The sequence below is a fragment of the Simochromis diagramma genome, unplaced genomic scaffold (genome assembly GCF_900408965.1).
Source record: "Simochromis diagramma unplaced genomic scaffold, fSimDia1.1 OVJJ01000646.1, whole genome shotgun sequence".
Taxonomy (NCBI): Eukaryota; Metazoa; Chordata; class Actinopteri; order Cichliformes; family Cichlidae; genus Simochromis; species Simochromis diagramma.
Window position 1 is genome coordinate 5,272,814 of NW_024387279.1, and position 21,977 is coordinate 5,294,790.

Sequence of the window (21,977 nt, forward strand, 5' to 3'; positions counted from 1 at the left end):
CACACACACACACACACACACACCTGTTGGGTGTGCAGCAGCACACGTGCCGATACGATCTTCGCAGCAGCTGCATCAGCAGCTAGAACAAGGGCTTCCACTGTGCCCTCTGAGACATGACTTTACTTGACTAGACTGCCACCGATGCTTATACTCACTCGTCTAAGTTTCACAATATGGATGCTGATGAAGCACAGCAGGACATAAATCAGTGCTGAAGTACAAAAAGGGGGGGAAACCCAGCAGCTGAGTCCAACTGAGCAATGCGAAGAGATCATCAGCTACAGCAAACTTAGAAAGCAAAGGGTTAACATGGACCATCCTCCCGTTTTCCCCTCGCTGCCGCTTCAAACCGAATAACAGAGCATTAGGTTCTGGATGGATTCTTGTTATCTGCAATCAATTTTAAATGGAATCCAATAAAAGAGAAGCTGACACAGCGACTAAATCGGGTTTGGAGGTGAGTGAGTGCAGATGAATCCACTGTCAGCTCTCTGCACTATAATCTACTGCAAGCCCACTGATTAGCATTTGGGGTAAGTGGAGAGGAAAGTAAAGTTAACCAATCCATCACTGTCAAGATGTAGCACTCAAAGATTCAGAGGGAACACTGATGGTCACGGGTCACCTTTGAAGTTTTTATTTTACAATATTGACAAAGCAGTTTGACTTGAGACACAGCAGTCCTCTCTCTTTTGTCTACTTTTTATTTGGATGAGCATCGGGTGGGCTGGTGGACTGAAGCTGGTGTTACATTTTACGTGAGCAGATTATTCAATCCAGCCTCCGAGCTTCTTGGCAGTACAGCTAAGTTGAGCGTGCACTCTTCATTCTTTGTTAAAAGGCAACACTCGTGCTGCTTTCGCAATTTTAGCTGAGCACAAACAGACAGGGCTGACGGCTGTTTCTGAGAATGATTGAACACAGATTTCGTACCCAGGGTTAAGTCTGCAGCTGGTTTTACAGGAACACTTGCACACTGGATAGCAGAGATGTGAGGCTGCACTCACACGCCCTCATCACTGTTCGGAGAAAAAAAACAAAAAACAAAAAAAAAGTACCCTGACGAGTTCTGGGTAGAGTGACAGAAGCCCTGAGGTAAAGATAAAGCCCTTTAGATAACAATCTTTCATTTTAAATCACAAGCTGTGCATGAAACTTCAAGGGGTTTAGACTGAGAGAGACAAACGTATGAAATCTAAGCAAAATTAAAAAAAAAAAAAGTCATAATCTTTGGCGCACAGATGTGCATTTGCTTCTTCTCAAATCCAGTCACTCTTTAACTTTTAATTCAGAAAGTTGTTTATCTTTTGACTGGTTTCCTCCTGCTGACCCAGAGAATCCAGCAGAATGCCCATAAACGTCTTCTTCAGTCCAAATCCATCCATCTTGTTCTCCAGCTTATTCTGCATATTGCGTTTGCGACATGAAGCATGTGCAAATATTACTGAAAAACAAACCCGTAGAAAAATGTCAGCTGTAATATCACACTTTGAGGATCTGGAAAATGTGTTTCATTGATTTTGAAACATTTCATGATTTCACAAATGCAGTGATCATTATGCTCTGAAGAATTATTAGACATTCAATCACCCAATCCCCTCTGAAAGCCAAACTTACAAGTCAGGGGTAAAGTGATGGCCCACATGAATACCAAGATGCTCCCCAGCATGGAAATCAATATGCAGCTGGCAACCATGATCAAAATGATGAACGCCGAAGGTTTCTGCTTCTTAAAGTTGTTGATCGCAGCTCCGTTCTCCCCCACCCACACCGAAACCACGAACACGACCGACACCACGACTATGGCTATGAGCGTCTCCAGAGGTTTCAGGATCCTGCAAGGCAGCAGCATAGAACATATGAGGGCAAGTTTAAATAGCTTTGGCATACTGCTGAACTTGACCCCATGGTAACGACGTACAACCCTTGTGTGCAATATTCGTCTGCCCAATTCCAGGTCCTACCCCTCGGGTTATACCTCCTTATGTGCATTTTATAATATGTAAAATAACTTGTGTAAAGTGCGCTTTTCTACTGCTCAGCTTCACACGATTATGACACTCAGGTATACACAGACATACACAGCCAGTAAATAACTCATGTTCAGTCCAAGCATGCAAAAGGCCCACTTTCACTGTGTACATGCTGCATATAATGTATTTTGTCAGTATATTTATGTGATTTAAGGCTCTTTTTTTTTTTTTTTGCCTTAATGTCGTTATGCTTGCATAATGACAATAAACAGTCCCGAATCTTGAATCTGACATGAAGCTGGAGCAGAGGCGCTGTTCTTGTGTGCTCTATGGCTCCATCAAGTGGTCAGATGCTGTGTGTGCAACAGCAACTGCTGAGTGGATCAGATTGGTTTACAAAAATCAAATCTCAGATTAGTTTAATTGTACGAAACAGCAGTAGGGGCAAATCAAGAAAAATTTAACGAATAAAAAGAATTAGAATAAAGTCAAAATTTCAAGATTAGAGTCGCAATTCTATTTCGAGAAAAAAGTCAAAATGTGGAGATTACAGTAGTTTCAAGACAAAATGCCACGGTTGCTCTGCCCTCTGAGTTGGTGAAACTACTTCAGAATCAGTTTTAGCAACAAGGAAGGGAATGATTTCTCTTTTGAAACGGCTTGTAATGGACAGTTCGTAGGGCATCGATAGTTTCAATATCAGAGCATGTATGTTGTATCACACGCTGGCTGATCACTAACTCATGTACACAGGCAAACGTGGCAGTTTGTCTTGAAACAACTCCATTTTTCTTAATGTGCCCCTAATACTTATAATTGTGTGTACACTTGGGATGATTAATATTTTTCCACTGAAACTGAGAAACGCCCCTTGCTGTTTGCAACCTGATGCCACTAAACCTGTTTCATAAAAGAAAAATGGAAAAGTTGTGAAATGCAAACAAAACAAAAACAGACAAACAAAAAAAACCCAAACAACTCTGGTGGAACATTTCACATATGACTTGATAGAAAACAAGCATCCAAAATAGGTTGAGTTTGCCCGAAGTGTTTCTGTTAAAAGATTCAGAGAAGACAGTCCAAAAGTGTGGGGGTGTCACTGAGTTAGCTGTGACCTCTTCAGACCCTTGCGCAACACTGCATAACAGCACAAGAACACTTCTAAAAACTACTGATGAGAAATAAATTTTAAACTGGTGCATCCACAAATGCAAGTTAAAACTGCATATAAGCAAAACCAGAGCTGTCTTCTTTGCGCTGACCACATTCAAGATGGACTGGAAAACTGTGCTGTGGATATTCTCAGGGCTAAAGAGGAAAAGCAGAATCAGTGATGGTATCAAGGTGTGTTAGCGCACATGTGCATGCCTTCATGCATGTGTGAAGGCCCTGATAACACTTAACGATTTAAATACTTGGAGCAACATATACTGCTATGCACATGATATCCTTTTCTTTTTCTTGTTTCATGGAAACTACAGACAGTGCAAAAGATGCCAAACCACATTCTTCAACAGCAGGGCTGCTAAACTGGCTCGTCGGCAGCTCAGATGTCTCACACACTAAAAACATTTAGAGCACTAAGGAACAGAAAATAGAATTAACTTTTGTGAGGCTGAAATCTTACAAATCCAGGATAGGACAATCTGAGCATTTATTACATTTTCAAAACACAATAACACTTCTCATTGTCCAAATTTGATATAATCACGTTGTCTAAGGTTTAAATAAATCAGCAGATTGAAGCATTCTATTCTCATCTCCATCAAGACATCAAGATATCTCTTGTGCCTGTGCAGACATATTTGCTTTGTGATAGATCCAGCCTTGGCACGACGACAGTGATGCCACCAGGCCAAGTCCATGACCTCAGTAAATGTGGCTAGTGGCCTGCTAAGCAACTTAGTCAGGCTTTGTTGGATTACTGGCATCAAAAAAGCTCAAGAAAACTTCAGGAAACACGGCTTGATGAAGGTGGAAGCGGTTAAAATGTAGCATGATCAACTCATTGTCATATGCAGATGTTCGTCTTTTTATAGCAGAAAAGTTAATCTCCACAAAGTCCACAGAGGCTCTTTGGGCATTCTGTGGTACTTTTACTTGGAACTTTTCCTTTTGCAGTGACTTTTTCTTTTAATGTCTTGTTACAGTCACCTCATCTATACTTTGACGGTTTAGCTCTACTTCCTCATATTTAGCTCTATTGTTTACTCAACATGGAGAGGTGATTTCTTGCTAATTTGTAGGAATGTTGCTCTAATCCTGAAAATCCTCTTCTTCTTGTAGGTTTGGTCTACAGGTATAATACTGAGTACACTGCACATAGTCCCTACTTAATCTGCCTACACTGACTTTTAATACTTCTTTGGTAAGCTTGCAAAAATGCCTTCAAACCGTACAAACAGTATAATATTACACTGATTTATTTTCTCTGAGTTATCATATATCATATACAATAACACTATAAAACAACTGACTTTCACAAACACACAGCACAGAGACTGTTTGCTCTACACTGAATGGAAATAGCATCACAGGGTTTTCTGAAAAACCAGACGTGTCAAAGTTCTCCCTGACAAATTTTCCAGTGCTCACTAATCAGGGGACTGGGGGCCTCTGATTAAGTTGCTGTTTTATCACCAGTGCTATCTGCAATATAACAGCTGACCAGAAGGCTTATGGGGCTTTCATGACCACAGCAACAGTGTTGTAGCACAGCTCAGTGGACATCATTATTTTTAGCAGGCTGGGCTTTAGAAGGGGGGGGGGGGTAGTGAGAAGCAAAGCCAGGATGTTTTAGATCAGAGATAATATATGTCACATCTACCTTGTATGTAGTTACAAGATAATAGACGACTTCAGAAAATTCCTTTGCATAAGCACGTGTCTGTGCATGGATCTTGTTTTAAGTTATTCTACTTAAGTCCATTCTCAAAATTGTCTGCAGATACCTGTTTCACTGTTTAGAGCAGCCCCCACAAACGCAGGCTGTTTCTCAACTATAGAGTTAATATATGTGAATTTTAACACTGCTTAAATTACATTCTCATTTAATGATCGGTCGTTGGTTCTGGCACCAAAGAAATAAAAGTTCATATTGAGAATATAACAATAGCAGTGCATCACAGTCATTGTACTTTATGCGAGCTGGGTAAATAAACAAAAAAGACGAAGTTCTCTGATATAACATTACTTACCCGACGAGGAGGAAAACGGAGGTGACCAAAGACAGATAATTAGTTTGATAATAAAGCAGGTTGCTGACGACTCTGTTGTTCCATTTCGTAAAATCTTTGTCTGGTTTTGCGAATCTATTTGAGCCCGGAAAGAAGTCGGTCCACGGTCGGAGCGGTGCCACCTCCACCCTAGCCATCACTTCTGCCACCTTTACTAAATCTGACAGCGCACAGAATCTGACAGACAATCGCCCTTAACTTCAAACCAGAATCTCGCGAGACTTGTTGTTACACGTTCGTTAAAAACACTGCCTGACGAAACCTCGCGCTATTGGTTAGTAAAGTGCCCGGTATGGAAACTCTTCCGGCCAGCTTTCACGAGAGATAACAGGACGGTGTTATGGGAAATAGTGGCGATTTATGCGCATATAATCTCCTTGTTAAGTTGTAGGTCAGTTTGTCTGTTGTTTTTGGTTACACATACGTTGGCATGGAAAAACATCAACGTGAAATGTTCACGAGAGCTGCTCGAGCGCAGGAGCATGCGTTCAGTGACTCATTAGCTAGCTAGCTCGATAGAAGTAGTGATACACAACCAAGCAGCAGCCCGTGACAACGTGTCTTTTGTCTGTGCAGATGTGGAGCAGGTTACTGAGTCCTCGTGTGAGTGGTAGAGCAAGTTTGTGTTGGAGAAGCCTGTTTACCATGCAGCTAAAGACCAGCGAGTTCCAGTCCCTGTTCACTGATGGACTGAATGGATTGGCAGGTGAGGCACAGCTGCGGAAGGACACGTGCCAGCTGCACGGTCACTTAAACCTCTGAGTTTTCGCCTATTTGTGAAATGTTAATACCCGTGCACAATGACAGAGTGACTGACAACTTGATCACTTCCTATTAAAAATAAATGGGGACACTCGGAGAGCAGTTAAGTAACGAAGACCGCCCGTCGGCCTGTTACTTACTTTCTTATACAATTAATTATTAATGCAGTTTTTATTCAACATCGAGGTTTTTTATTAGGTACAGGTTTGTTGTTTTAATGCATTGCGCTTCCATGGCGAGAAATTGAGTTTACTATACCGGAAAGAAGGGTTTTTAACAATTTTCACAAGATGATGGTTCTTCTATGTTGATAGTAATAATTTTTTTATTTATTTAGTATTAAAACAGAAAGCTTGGAAATTGGGACCAAATATAAAACGGGATTTTAAAAAAAACATAAATATTAAGACAGAAAAAGCACTGCATCAGAAACGTATTATATTGTAAAAGCCAAAAAACACATGAAGCACCCTGAGAGCCCAAATCTCCACCAAGGCAGCTCACTCGCTGGACAGTAAGAAACACTTTTAAATAGCTCTGTGTAGCATTATTATTGTTTTGACCTTCAGATCAATCTGCTAACCTTGAATGAGAGGTTTAAAGCCCAAATGGGACATGAAATTCTAAATCTTTATACAGTGCTAACCACACTTGTAAAAATCATAGTTTCTAAGTTATAAAGCTTTTTGTCAGTTTATGACCAACAAGTCATTAAGTTGACCTTGAAGACCTCAGTGGGTCTAAGCCAAAATTTAATGGATATCATAATTAATGTCAAACTTTTGAGCTATCGTGTTTACAGACAGAAATACATACGTACATAAACAGTACCAGAAACACAAGCTCCTTGAACGAAAGCAAAAGAGAATTAAAACCCAAATGAGAATATAAAGCAGCAATAAGAGGGCGAAAGACAAACCAGAGAGATCAATGATGTCACAAAAGCAGGTTTATAAAAATGTGTTTTTTCTAGTGATTTCAAGTAGTCACCAATTTTACCTTATCTCCTTGGGCAGATTGTTTTCGAAAGCTTGGGGCTGTGATGGCAATAGCACGGTCACCTTTAGATTTAAGTCTTGACTTTAGAGCAACCAGAAGGGCCTCAGCTGCTTTAAAGTGACTAGTAAAATAATTTAAAACTTTTAAAACACATTATAAAACATGTAGACAGGTAGAAGCAGAGCTGCTGCATTTTAATCTGGTTGGAGGCGAGACTGACTTTTCATTTATGCCAGAATGATTGAATAGCCCGTGGATGTTATTTTGAAGAAGCCGGGCCAAATAGGTTTTCAACGTTTGCGTGAAAAGTCACCAAGTTATATGAAGCTGTCATTCCCTGATATTGTCCCTCAACCTGCCTGAATAAATCCTGTTGATTAAAACAGCCATAGACCCTTTTTTCACATATTTTGATGGTATGAAAAGCAGAGTTGGATTTAAGTGGGAGTCACGTCAGTAAAACATGATAGTGAACTAATCACAAACAGAACATACCCCAGAGTGACTGATTTAACTGATATTTGTGATGATGGCTGCATTTCAAACTTCACTTTAGCATCTTTGATGCAGTGCTTCACAGATGATGCAACTGTTCTTTCTCTTCTGTGTCAGAATGTCTGCTTCAGGACCAAAGCAGTGTGTAAAACTTGCCCCCTTTTTTTAAAGGTATATTTAGACGAGAAAGAGATCGTGAGATGTAAAACTCCCTGTTTTATTAACAGACTAAGGATGAAATAGTTGAAAATTTTAAACTTATCAGGTGATTTGCAAGAGAGCAAATACACTGCAGAGGTCAAAACAACCTCCAGGCACAACTTCTGAAAAGTTTCCTGAGTGTGTTTGCACGGTTTTTCCAGAGGTGTTTGAGAAACACCAGCATGAGCTGAGGATAGCTGGAGGTGCTGTGCGGGATCTGCTGTCTGGGAAGCGGCCTGAAGATGTGGATTTTGCTACCACAGCCACTCCAGAGGAGATGAAGCACATGTTTCAAACGGCTGGGATCAGGATGATCAACAATAAAGGAGAGAAGCACGGGACTATCACTGCACGAGTAAGAGGCTCTGCTGTGTAACGCTGATGAAGTCTTTCATTTGTCTAAATAAGGCTAAAAGCTGTTTTGAACAGTGTTAAACTTAACTGTCAGCGACTGCTTAACCAAACTTGCTGTCCTGGTATAGTTATGGTAGCTAATGTTGTTTGAAAGGAATAATAACTTTATTACTGATTTCTTAGAAAATGTATATTTTCTGTCTGTTTTTGTCTAATAGAAAATAAAATGCACTTAAGAAAATAGTAAGTATTTAGACAGCTACATTTGAAGTGTACTCTATAGATAGATGCTGGGTGTCATTTTTAAAGATTCACACGAGGTTCAGATTTTAGAGTTGGTATTTATGGTAAATATGGGTGAAGGGGAGGTCATGTGAGTTAACAAGGCAAGAATTAGTAAAGCTTAAAAATGCATCGCAAATATTAGAGCTAGTTTGTCCAAATCAACACTTGTGATGATTCTTAAAATAAAAACAAAATGAAAAAAACAAGCCAGTCAAACAAGGTTTTAGGCTGAATGAGCTTTCTTCATAATTAGGATTAAGAATTAAATGTTTTAAAATTTAAATGAACAAATCAAAAGGTTAGTCTCATACAGTAGCTGTTTTATATTTTAAGGTAAATAACCTACAGAATTACAAACTAAAAGTGTAATTGTCCAGATTCTTCACATCTGTTTATGACCACATGGTCATGTGAGGGTCAGTTTTAATGGTGGAATAAAGTAAGTGTGCAAATATAAAGTAAATACGTGAGCAAAGATTGTGATGATTCACTGAGCAGCCAGCTGCATCATCAGTCTGATCAGTCAAATCTTAAATCTTAATGGAAAGATTGAAATGGTTGAACGGCCCTGATGCATTGCATAAATAAGCAGCCCACTAACAGGATGATCTTGATGAGTGTTTCCTTTATTGGGTGTTTGCAGCTGCACAATGAGAGCTTTGAGGTGACCACACTGCGAGTGGATGTTCAGACTGATGGACGTCATGCAGAGGTGGAATTCACAACTGACTGGCAGAAAGACGCTGAGCGGAGAGACCTCACCATTAACTCCATGTTTCTGGGTAATTTCCCTTCTTCTCCACTGAGCCTGAAAATGGACTGTACAAAGAATTGATAACACTGAGCTTCTTTCACCTGTACCTTCACCTTCACCCAAAATCTAAAAACCATTTTCATCTAGCACGTTTTATTTTTTTTAAATTATGATGTTTCAAGTATTGTACAGCTGTGATAATGGGACAGATTCACCATTTAAGAAATAAATCTGGTCTCCAGAAAAGTGAAGCCAAAATTAGGAATGTGTTCTTGGTGTTTTTCCTGAAATCTGTTAACTGATGCTTGACAGTGAGTTCAAAAGGAAGCTTAAGCCACGGGAAGCACTCGAGCAGGTTGTCCAGAATTTTCTTGGCAATCACAGAGCAGAGAACTTGAGTTTGTATTGAGAATAAACACATTAAAACAGTTTTGGAAGTACTTAAAATGTCAGAAATTATGTTGCTATATTGATATTTAAAAATGTCAAAACATCAGTGATGTGCATCTCAAACCTGCCATGCAAGCTTAAATCAGTTTTCATATGCGAAATCGATGTAAAAACAAACAAATTAAAGAGAACTAGAAGAAGAGTCGGTCTGAAGTTCCCAGTTGCAACCAAAAAGTATTGTTTTTGCATTTCAATTTTTTTGTGACAAGTCGTGTGACTCTGCTTCCTATAACAGGTCTGGACGGCACATTGTATGATTATTATCGTGGATATGAGGACCTGCAGAACCGTAAAGTGCGGTTTGTTGGCAGCGCTGAACAAAGGATCAAAGAGGACTACCTGAGAATACTACGATATTTTAGGTAACTTCCTCATTTCTTTTTGTATCTACTTGAGACTGTGAAGTTTAAAAAGCAGATTGTCTTCCTTGTTTGACGTGAGCCTACTAACCACCTCACTCCCATCATTTTGTCGCAGGTTTTACGGCCGAGTTGCTTCGGAGCCTGGTGACCACGAGCCTGAGACACTGACTGCCATCAGGGAAAATGGTCACGGACTGGGCGCTATATCGGGAGAGCGAATCTGGGTGGAGCTAAAAAAGTTGGCGGTCGGGAACCATGCTGCTCACCTGCTGGAGCTGATCTATAGCCTGGAACTGGCTCAGTACATTGGTGAGAGAGGGAGGGCACGGCTGGGTGTCTTAATAATTAATAACTCCAGATAAAAAATGTTTATATGTTTATGTTCAGCTGTTTTTAAAAAGAAGAAAAGGTAAATCTGACATTTTAAGAGTTTTTCACATTATATCCAGCACTAACAAAGATGAATTAGAAAAATAAATTATTTTAAAAAGGAAATCATGATGGTTGCAGCTCAGATGTCAACATTAGTTTTTCCCTGTAGGTTTTTTTTAATTTTTAATTTTATTTTATGTATTTATTTAGCTGACGGTTACACATACACTCATACTCATAGAACTGGTTATTATTTGTGAAATATGCTTTTTGTAGACAACATTTTTTTTTACCCAATATGGTCAAATTTGACCTCTTTGTGTAGAGCATGGTATCCCTTTTGCCTTGGCACGGATCCTTCTTAAAAGTGGGCTGAGGGGATGGCAGTGAAATCATTGTTTTCTTAGCATAGGTCTGGACATAATGGATCAAATGTGCCAACAGTTTTTCTTGCAATTTGCAGCTGTTTATAACTGGGAGAAAGTTTTGGTTTCCTTCCTTGAGATAAAGAGGATTAAGTGCCTCCTGATGTCTGTGGTCCTCTGAGCTCTATTATTGTCTCGTATCTAATAAGGTTCTATTTCCTCTGATTTAACTCTTGTTAAATTAGTATTTAATAGGAATGAGGGAGAAATCATTCTACCAAACATTTTCTGTCTTGTTACACATCAGTTCTGGTCACTCCCTCCTGTCCCTGCTGCTCCTCAGGGTTACCTCCAGATGGCGATATTGACGAGATGAAGCGAGTGTGGCAGAACGCCAAAGACCGCTCTCCCAAACCCATGACCATGCTGGCTGCTCTGTTCCGCTCCCCAGAGCAGGTGGAAAAGATGGACATCCGAATGAAGGTGTCCAGAGAGGAGAAGAACCTGGCACTGTTTCTGGTCAAATACAGACGGGAGCTCTGCAAGAGAGAAGATGAGCCAGACAGCCTCAAACCTTTCACTGACTTTATTATTGACGTAAGTTTCTTCTTCTTCCACTCGGTCTGTACAGAGAATATTATTTCCAGACCAATGTGGTCACTGATATTAGTCACATATGTGTTTAAAAAGCCAGTTTCACAGACATTAATTAACCCTTTGAGTCTGTGAATGTTCCCTACCATAGCCTTATCCCGCTGTGTCGCTAATGTTCAAGAGTTGCCAGCCTGCAGCCGTCATTCACAACAGACTGCAGCATGTTCTCATCCGACTGTTACGGCTTTGTTTTCAGAGGCAGGAAGTATTTAGGAAATGTGTGGCATCGTTAACCAGAGCTGAACCAAAACCACTGCTGTTCTTTGATGAAATATTTATCTTTGCAATGTTTGTAGAATAAAAAAAAAATAGTTTCCAAAACATTCTGGTAGTTATTTTTGTAAATGGTGCATATTTCACAAATCTTAGCTGAACCTTAGTTTGTGTTATAGCAGTATTTGTTTTAGCTGTTATTTTAAAGTTGTTTTGTTTTTTTATGTGGAAATGTCAACTTAAATCGCTCTGGTGTTTAGATTTGCTAAACTGATTTGACACTAGTTTAAGCTTTGATCAGTTTTCGTTACAACCCAGCTCATAAGCTGAAACACACTGGAGAGAGACTGACACCAGAGTTTATAGAAACATCAGTTTTATTTTTAATTAGTTTATAATCTCATCTATCAAAGCCAGCCAACACTGTGCACTGCCACTGCAGGAGAGCAGGGGGTAGCAGAGGAGCCTAGAACAGGTCAAAGAGCCGAACCAAAACCAGATCTGTTAGGGTCAAATACTCTACAGCAGGGCTAGGCAACATCAGGCCTCGAGTGCCGGTGTCCTGCAGGTTTTAGAGCCCACCCTGGGTTAACACACCTGAATCAAATGATTAGTTCATTACCAGGCCTCTGGAGAACTTCAAGAAATGCTGAGGAGTCATTTAGCCCTTTAAATCAGCTGTGATGGATCATGGACACATCTAAAACCTCCAGGACACCGGCACTCGAGGCCTGGAGTTGCCTACCCCTGCTCTACAGCTACCAAAACACTCTGCTAGTTCTTTCTGTAGTTAGTGCATCTTTCACAAACCGTAGCTCAACTTCAGTTTTAGTTGTAGCAGTATTTTTTTAAAACTGTCATTGAAGTTCTTAAAGACATAAATATGAAATTGTATTTAGATTTTGCTAATTAGACACATGATTCCACATTCAAGCTAAAGTATAATAGACAATTTCAACACTATAAAGCCTACATTATTGACATTCTACACTTTCTTTATATTTCCATGTATAACTAGACATACATGCTGGGCAGTATTTATAAGGGAATAGTATTGTCTTTTATAAGTAGTTATTTTGTTTTCTTTGTTCTTTTTAAATGTACTTGAAGTTTAGTGCAGTAAAATTAACACATTTTAGGGACTAATTGAAAAAAAAGTGTTGCCAATGCAAACAAAGGCAGCAGGATTTTACAGATAAGACATTTTATGAAAGTTTAACCTAACTTGACCGCAAAGAGAGATCAGAGGTACAAAGTACTGTGATATTTAGAATCCGTATATCAGTCGCTATATGCTTGTGGTCAGTACAAACAATGGTAGTAAGAACCATAGTTTTAAATGGCTCTATACAACATTATTATTATTACTTTGACTTTAAGATCAGTTTATTGACCAGGGGTCAAATGCGACATATTTTAAATCTTTCTACAATATTTTCTATATGTTGAAAATACACACCGCACTTGTAAGTATTGTTTCTAAGTCATAAACGCTCCCGTGCTATGGAAATGTGCTTTGCTACCAGCGCGAGTAGTCGTGTCTTGAGCTGCTGACAAAAACTAATTATGGAAACTAACAAACATACTGTTTATGACACGAAAGCCTCGTAAATGTCAAGATGAGGTAGATTTTTAAAATGTTTTGTACACAGACAGTAAAGAGTATGACCATCAACAGGAAGTATCCTGAAGTTTAAAAAGAGCCATCAAGACATTTATGCAAATATAGCGAGTAAAGGAGGGAGTTGGTTTATTTCTGGTTTATTTAATCCAGTTAATCCAGTGAATCTTGCTTCATGTCATTCAATTAGTGAATGAAAATCAGCTGAACAAGTAAGAGTTTTAAGTTCCACCATTTAATGGTTGCAGCTTTCTTTAAAAAATAAAAAGTGATCGGTGCAGAGTCAGCTTAGGCCAGGAGGGCTGCCTGGTTTATAACATGCTGGTGGATCCCTGACTGTGAGCGAGGAAGTGAACATGTACAACACCTTGTAGGATTAAGCAATAATTGAAAGATGGCATGTTTACTGAATATATAAAAAGTCAGTTTGGGAGAGACAGTGTTCTGTTCTCACCATTTTTCTGAAGTTATTTTCAAAACCAAATTTAGTCGTTGTATCTTAAGCTGTCACTTTTTTTAGACTGTTTTTGTTCTTATATCTTTTAATTTAATTTTTGTTTTACTCAGGTTGACATTGATAAACAAAAACACAATACTTTAACCCTTCCATTACCAGAGGCACCACTGGATAAAGTAGACGGAGAAAGAACGAAGACTGGTTTCTCTGGTTTCTCACTGGGCTTGTCTCGCCTTATAGAGCAGATTTCTTTATTTGGGTTTTGCTGTGTGCTTGTTGGTTTGACGTTGGCTGAGAGTCAGTTGGAAAAATGTGCAGCTGCATATTTTTAACCACTCAGGATTTAAGAGAATTTGAGTCAAAACGGTGGCGACAGTTAAAGATTCGTCTGCTTTTGTTGCCAGACCGCTGTCAGTCAAACCTGATCAGACCACAGTGTCCTGAACAGTTGAGCCAAGTATTTACTGTAAATGGTCAACCTTTCTTACTGTTGCTTGTGACTGGGATGTTCTAGAAAATCCCTCTGCGGTTACTTCGATTCACACACATGTCGCATCCTTTCAGAGTCGGGAGCTGGATTCCCAGAGTAAAGTGTGCGAGCTGCTCAAGTACAAAGGTGAGGAGAAGCTCCTGTCAGAGCTGAGCAGATGGTCCATCCCTCGCTTCCCCATCAGCGGGCACGATCTGAGGAAGCTGGGCATCACCTCAGGCAAAGAGATAGGCGCCACCTTACAGAAGCTCCGTGACATTTGGAAGAAGAGTCATTACCAGATGGACAAAGATGAACTGCTGAGTTATGTAAAGCTATAAACAAGCAGAGGAGCAGAAATGTTTTTGTTGTGTTTAGATGGTAATCACATGGACGCTTGATGCTGTGACTGCACTGCTCCTGGGTATTGTTTGAGCAGCCTGATGCTCAAACAATCAGAAAGGACACTACGGTGAGTGAGACATGAAATCGGGCGGAAAAATGCTCTTTAGCCTGAGCCTGCAGCCTTGGGCCACTATTGTTGATGCTCAGCCAGTTGAATTCTCATCTTTTGCAGTAAACTCACTCTGACCTGTAAAGGACGACAACACATGGAATAAATTCAGTTTATTCACAGTAGATGTTTATTTTCATTGTTCACATGATGATAGGAAGCAGAGGAATGTTTGTGTCTGTGGCTTTTTTATGTTGACTGTATTTCTGTTTTCTGTACAGATCATTTTACACTTCTACTAAAAGGTTCTGTTTTCATGGCTGCCCTTTTCTGCATGCTCTGTACAATAAAAGGTGGCCCCTGTGTGTGAATCCTAATGTTTCTGGCACTGTGAGAAATAAAATTTTTTGTGCTGGAGTGAGATTGCTCCTCCCTCCCACAGAGATGAGACATAAAACCCGCTGATCTCCTTTACTACCGCTCTCTGTGTATGAAGAAGCTCAACAGTTGTTCAGCCCGTGTCCCTCCCACCGTCGTTTTTACATTTCGATGAAATCGCCAAGAGTTTTCTGTATCGTTCACATGCCGCCTCTGCCGCTGGATTCACCTGGAGTGGTTATTTAATCCCCTCTGTGCTGCGCTTGGGTTGAACGCATGGCTTGGATCGGTGTAAATATCAGTAACGTCTCTTCGGAGAGTGCACCGTTTGGTGACGATCCTCGGGATGAGCGCTTGGCGCAGGTGGAAATCGCCCTTCTCGCCATCATCTTCATCACAGCGGGGATCCTAAACTTTGGGATCTTGCTGGTGCTGTGGAAGCGCAGGAAGCCGCTTTCAAGAATGCGCGTCTTCGTTTTCCACCTGTGCGTCGCTGACTTGGTGGTCACATTTTTCCAAGTCTGCCCCCAACTCATCTGGGACATCACCGACAGGTTCATCGGTCCAGATGTGCTGTGTCGGGCGGTAAAGTACCTGCAGGTGGTCGGGATGTTCGCCTCCACGTACATGATCGTAGTGATGACTATAGATCGGTACCAAGCCATCTGCAATCCCATGGTAACTTTCCAGAGGCGCAGGGCGCGCTGGAACGGTCCGGTGTGCGCCGCCTGGTGCGTCTCCGTCCTCTGCAGCCTCCCGCAGGTCTTCATCTTCTCTCGGGTCGAGGTCGCTCCCGGCGTGTACGATTGCTGGGCGCAGTTCATCGAGCCGTGGGGACGGAGAGCCTACGTAACCTGGACGACTTTGGTGATATTCGTCCTGCCAATTCTCACCGTGATCGTGTGCCAGGTGCGCATCTGCCGCGCAGTGCAGCTTAACTTCCACATGAAGACGCACCACGTCGGGGAAGCGGTCAGCAAGCCTCCGTCATCGAGGGCCAGCAGCGTGGCAGGAGTGTCCAAGGCCAGGGTGAAGACGGTGAAGATGACCGTGGTCATCGTGCTCGCATACATCCTCTGCTGGACACCTTTCTTCACCGTGCAGCTTTGGGCTGTCTGGGACGACGAGGCACCCACACAGAGTAAGAAGATTATTACTGCAAGTTTAACTGGCTACAAACGCCATCATGCTCAGGAAAACAATAGAGGAGGAAACTAGAATTTTCTGCATAATTGCTTTGAACTCATTCCACTTATACAATCCCGTTACACTTAATACATCCAGTAAATTACATTATTTCTAACATCTACACCTTAAAATCTCTTAGTATTACAATGAAAGTGTACTTTAAAAGTGAAATTACGAGGGACGGATGCCCTCTCCACTTGAATGAAGTCACTGTAATCGACAGACAGTACATTAGGTCAAAGGTTAATGGTCCTTAAAGCATCAACAGATAACTTAAAATAGCCACAAATCTGTAAGAGACAACCAAGCCCAAATAAAGTGACTCTCATGTCCTCCTCCTCTATCTCCAGGTGCAACCTTCACCATCTTGATGCTGCTTGCCAGTTTAAACAGCTGTGTGAACCCCTGCATCTACATGCTGTTTAGCGGAAAGCTACCCAAAAGGGTGGTCAGCCTGCTTTGTGTAGGTCAGCCTGACCTGAAGGAGTCCATGCAGGAAGAAGCCACTGTGGTCAGCTCCATGTACATCAGCCTCAAGAGCCTATCGGACTGCAGATGAAAGCCCCGATGATCACACACTGATTACACCTCATTTCGCATGGTGTGAAAGTACGGCTCCCCCATGGTAAAGACTGAAACTCTTCTAATAAGTGTGAAGGCAAACAGCCTAGCAGTGTAATGTTCCTACTCTACAGATGATCACTGCATACAACGCTTTCATACAGAAAATGCCAGACACACGATCTTGCACATCACATTTTGAAAACATTTTTCAAATTAAAAGAACAAAAACAATAAAAAAAAAATAGCTGTGACTGAAATATGTCCTCAAGTACTGGATAAATTCACTAAAATCCCAAATTTGACATTCATGGTGCTCAGAGGAAGAGGAAGAGTCTCTCTGCAAGCACTAACCTGAGCTTGAATATTACTTTGACTTTATTAGCAGGAAATGCTCAGATATGAATGGTCTCCAGCTGATAATAACTTGAGCAGTAGTGTTTTCTTCTGGCACCGTTATCAGGTAGGAGTTTTATTTTGTCTGAGACCAGCTGACGAGTAAATACCTCGAAAGCCAATAATCACATCCCCACCAGCTTCAGTTGTGATTTGATTAAAAAGACTGCGGTGCATGACTCGAAATGTTGTTTCTGATATTTTACTGCGTTGAATATTTTCCCCAAAAAGGTTGTTTATCAGCTGATCTTGTGAAATGTTTCACCTAAATGCGATTGTTCCCCGTGTCTGTGTTTAAATATCTCGTATGTCATCTGAATTAAATCCTTCAAGCTCCTTTTACGCCCATGTGTACATACGATCATGTGTATGACAGTGTCCGACCTACACTCGGTGGCTGAAATAGTTAACAGGCGACATCAATAGTACTTATTTTCAGACACTCTGTGTTCAGTGCCCCTAGAGAGTCATTGATACATGTTGCCATTTTTCCTTTCATCCCCCAAGGATCTAGGGCTGTGATTTCTGATGACTTGTTTCTTTCTTCCCATCAGCACCGTCACGTTGAGAAAAGAAAAAATCCCTTTGGATTTAAAGCTCAACTGTTTATTTGCACTCGGAGGCCTCGGTTACACATACTTCTGTTTGCTCACTTTATATTTAGACCTCAAATTTTCTGCTGAAGATCACTTAATAGCGTTTCCATCTTCCACGTGGAGAATGGAATGCGAGCGTATGTAATTATTCAATCGTGCGCTCTATATTATTATACAACATATCATTAGAACTCACGGAGAGCGAGGTGGGAAAGATTAGCAAAAACCCAGCATGCGGCACATCTTTCTGAAGCGAGCGGTTGAAGATGTGCATCTTCTGTGTGTAATTTGCTAGCCAGGAGAACTGAATAAAACATTTCTCTGAAACATCATTACAGCCACAAGAAATGCGCTTCTGTGCTTTCATTACGCTGCACAGACAAATCCGACACAAATTGTCCAACAATAAATCTGCTTTTACCCTCATCAGCGAGCGCCCAGCAGGGACTCGGCAGGGACATTTAACAGTAATAAGAACAACGGCTGCTGGGCGCTCGTGAGGTCATTAATATTTAAACCAATCAGCGCACCCCCTAAAATATAAATGGTTCCCTACACCAAGACCAAAAGTTCACCATAGAACTTGATAAATAAAAATATTGGCCACCCCACTTCAGTTTTCATGCATTACAGGGTCGCATTTCAGTTCTGTTTGGTAGTGTTTATAGTATAAAACACTATGACGTGTCCTTATTCTGGGATTATACTGACCACATACCCAGCATTCAATTGGAAATTACTTACAATAACTGACATAAAATAACGAAACACTGACAGCTCAGTAATGAAATATATAAAGGCCTACTTGTAACAATTGTGTGTTGTCTAGAAAACCTCAATAAAGTTTGTTTGTGCTGGCCTGTGCTCCCTGACTTCAGTTTCTATCATCACATTCATCCGTCGTCGAATCCCAAAGCTATATTAATGTTCTCCAGTGTCTCATGATTAGTCACAACATTTAAACTACTTGTACATGAGGGCATTCAAATAGACATGACTTGAAGGAAAAAAACAAAATTATGCACCAAAGTCAGCACACATGTGAATGTGATTAACTCGTCTGTTCACTGTGTTATTCATCTCCGTCCTTTAATGCGAGTATTGAGCTGATTATTCTGTCTGATATTTGCTACTTTTGCGTCTTCTTTGAGGAAGCTTGAATGTGCATGCGTTAACTATTCACTTCAGCGAAAACGATAATTACTACGAAGGTTCACTTTTTTCAGCATCCTCCTGTCTGTCTCAGATGTGTTTCAGCAAGAGTTTTGCAGATGCTCAAAACCTTCTGCGCATTAAAAACGTACCACACCTGAGTGTTTTTGGGATATTTAGGAAATGAGCACATCTCAGCCACGTTGCTCAGCCTGACTGTAAACAATAGAGACAACTTTACCTTTGGTCTGTTAGAACAACAGAAATATTTCTGTGATCCAGCCCCTGGACAGGGCTCAGCACAAACAGTGGCCACATGAGGCCATTTTCATGTTTCCAAGTTCCTAACAAGCTTGAAAGCCAATATTTGCTATGACCACTTTTATTCTTCAGCACAGTCTGAGCTCTTATGTAAGCTTTTCTTGTCTTTTTTCAGTGCCGTGTCAAACTCTGACAGTACTTTTCTGAGTTTGTAATTCCACCAATTTTGACAAGGTCCCCAGCACCACTGACTGACATGCAGCTTGATACCATGATGCTGTTGTACCTCTCTCCTGACTTCCCCTGTTAATGATATTAACAATGATATGAAATAAAAAGGTGAAATTTGGATCAATCACTCCATAAGATCTTTTCAGCCCAGTGCTTTTGTAATTTGGCATACATCAGGGTTTTTTCCCGTTTCCCTTCCATTCAGTAATGGCTTCTGGACAACCACCCTTCCCCTGACACCGAAGTATGCCAAGTTTTCAGTTAATGGCTCTTTGGGAATCACCTTATTGGTGCAACAATACTATTTTATGAATGTCAAACTGTGTTATCGTTGACATTTTTCATAGATTTATCTAAAGAAAGTGGATATTTTTTCCAACATAGTAACAAAGAGTTAAAAGATACAATTTAAAATTGGTTCTCTGCTAAGTTCTCTGTTCATTGCTTAAGTTAAGGAACCTTGTTTGTTACTGAATGATTTGTAGGTCATTGGTGGTCTAAAAAAAAGCAAAAGCAAAAAAAACACAACCCCCCCCCCCCCCCGAAAGACCTTTAGAAAGCCTGCACAACTATTGCTTAAGACCACTTTAGAAATCTGAAGAAAATCTGGCTCCTTGGAAAAAAGCAAAAAGAAAGAAATGTGGGTTTGCTACATTCGGCTTTACTATAACTAAATCAAGCCTTATACGTGAAAGAATGACTTCTAGTCTCTTCCTCACAGGGAGGTATGCAGTTTACCGACTTGATAATGGTACATACCCAAAGCCAGGACACGTGTGTGTAGGTAGCACTGAAAAAACTTACCCAGGCTTTCTGTCTTCACCCAGTCAAGCCAATCTTCCCTGGCAGAGAACTTCAATACGTCAGACAAAAAGCCTTAAATGACCCAGACACTTGAGATCCAATATGTCTATCTTTGTCACCACAATCAATTCTATCACTGAGCACAGTGTGTGTTCAAGAGGCATTTAAAATTTTCTTTCCTGCCTTTGTCTTCTTAAGGCTGTTGACGCCAAAACACGTAAATCTCAAAAGGTTGATTGAAGAAGGGTGTTATGATCGGGCCATTTACCATATGGTGGATGACAAATGCATTACCTAACAAACCACTTCATGTGCACAGAGAATAAACTGCTTGTGTCCTACAATTTAGAACAGATTTGAGAACAAAAAGCCTCAGAGATGTCACGAAGACACAGAACATATCGTCAACATTATAAAAATAATAATAAAAAAACACCACACTTAAGTGATACCTCATGTTCATATTGTGCGTGAGCGCAAATGTGTCAGGGCGTGACTCCTGAAGATGTTTGAAACAGTTGTGAAACTGTGAGTGTGAAATAAAACTTGGTGGAAACCACAAAAGCTTCAATTGTTATGGATTACGTCTGGAATTTAAACAGAACCATTTCCTTACTTTCTCCTGTCCCGATGCAGTGAGCCAGTAAACACAACAAACAGACAGAGCACATGCAGAACAGTGTATACCTGAGATCTATTATAGCATCCAGGACATGTGTCCAGCCTGCTGTCATTAGAATACCATACATAATCAAACAGATGTGCATTAAGGTGCTTTACAATACAACACTTTCCCATCACATGTGCCGATGATATTTGAAATATGGGAAAATTGCATTGGATTATGTAATGAAAGGAAGAGGTGTTTTGATCCAGATGTGTCATTGTCTGAGGGCTTTTGCTATTGTCCAAGCACGAGTTTCTAATTAAACTTTTAAAGAAAGTGCAAAGATGAATAAAGCGCTTTATAATTCATGTGCATGACCTCAGCTTGATTAAAATAAAATGGGGCTGTGACTCCATAATGGCTGCTAGTCCCAGGAATAGGTCTGTCTTCTTATTATGGTCCATGCCTGAGGGCTGTGTCCATTTATCAGAGCGGCTATTAGGCCCAGATAAGACAGCTCTATTCAGAGGCTTGAGGGAAGCAAGGTCAGGAAGTTCCAGTGTTGTTAGTATACTTAGCCTATATAATATGTGGAATATGCAATGTGCAATGATATAACCTAATTTTTGTGTTTATAAGAAGCTTAATGTTGAATGTGATCCCATTATTATAACAAGAAAATTTCACACAGATAACAGTGGACTGCTGCACATCTTACTCGACTGGTCTGATGTTCTTCTGGAGTCTAAAAGGTGCATAACACATATTATTGCTGAATAAATGATGTATTCAAAATTAATTTGAAAATCAAGAATACCTGTTTATCAGAGTTAGTAATGTTATGGGCAGGGTCTGCCGTGCATCTCACCCTGTGGTACTCCCTCAGGACACTAAACTGCACGAGCAGATGAGAAAACAGAGTATTTGCTATTTAAGATACTGCACTGTTTATTGCTTATGAATCATATATAAAGAATTGATGGCACAAACCATCTGAACTCCTTTATTCCTTTTCTTCGTGATGTAACCACTGAGTTTATATAAAAGATGTGCAAACCAAATAACTTAACAATGCCCATTGGTTGTCAATGAGTGGCACTTTTAGCATTTTGGTCATCACCAGGTTAGTTTACAGGGGCCACAAATGACCATATTTGGACAAAGGGGGCCGTACAAATGTAGGTATCTGATAACTAATGCAGATGAACAGTTTAATTTAGTAACATTAAAATTTTACTCACCAAACTCCCTGCATGCTTAGCACCCCACAGTAGGCCATATTATTCATCTGATAACTCCAATAAAAATGCTCCAAATGCACTGA

At 40.5% G+C, this 21,977-nt stretch overlaps 3 protein-coding genes across 3 annotated transcripts; 2 read left to right on the forward strand and 1 right to left on the reverse strand.

Annotated features, from left to right (window-relative positions):
• Window positions 1–616: 616 nt before the first annotated feature.
• arl6ip5a (ADP-ribosylation factor-like 6 interacting protein 5a) lies at window positions 617–5,409 on the reverse strand. Its single transcript, XM_040003393.1, has 3 exons — window positions 5,174–5,409; window positions 1,621–1,838; window positions 617–1,447 (listed from the first exon to the last, which is right to left on the reverse strand). Exons 1-3 carry the CDS (start codon window positions 5,347–5,349, stop codon window positions 1,287–1,289), a joined length of 555 nt encoding a protein of 184 aa, XP_039859327.1. The 5' UTR covers window positions 5,350–5,409; the 3' UTR covers window positions 617–1,286.
• Window positions 5,410–5,475: 66 nt separating this feature from the next.
• Window positions 5,476–14,936, forward strand: trnt1 (tRNA nucleotidyl transferase, CCA-adding, 1). The gene is made up of 8 exons (XM_040003389.1): window positions 5,476–5,603; window positions 5,789–5,918; window positions 7,831–8,024; window positions 8,952–9,090; window positions 9,748–9,874; window positions 9,990–10,183; window positions 10,955–11,208; window positions 14,121–14,936. Exons 2-8 carry the CDS (start codon window positions 5,789–5,791, stop codon window positions 14,364–14,366), a joined length of 1,284 nt encoding a protein of 427 aa, XP_039859323.1. The 5' UTR covers window positions 5,476–5,603; the 3' UTR covers window positions 14,367–14,936.
• A 16-nt stretch (window positions 14,937–14,952) lies between these two features.
• On the forward strand, window positions 14,953–18,470 carry si:dkey-178o16.4 (vasopressin V2 receptor). The gene is made up of 2 exons (XM_040003391.1): window positions 14,953–15,998; window positions 16,396–18,470. The coding sequence occupies exons 1-2, from the start codon at window positions 15,134–15,136 to the stop codon at window positions 16,602–16,604; spliced, it is 1,074 nt and encodes a 357-aa protein (XP_039859325.1). The 5' UTR covers window positions 14,953–15,133; the 3' UTR covers window positions 16,605–18,470.
• The last annotated feature ends 3,507 nt before the right edge of the window (window positions 18,471–21,977 follow it).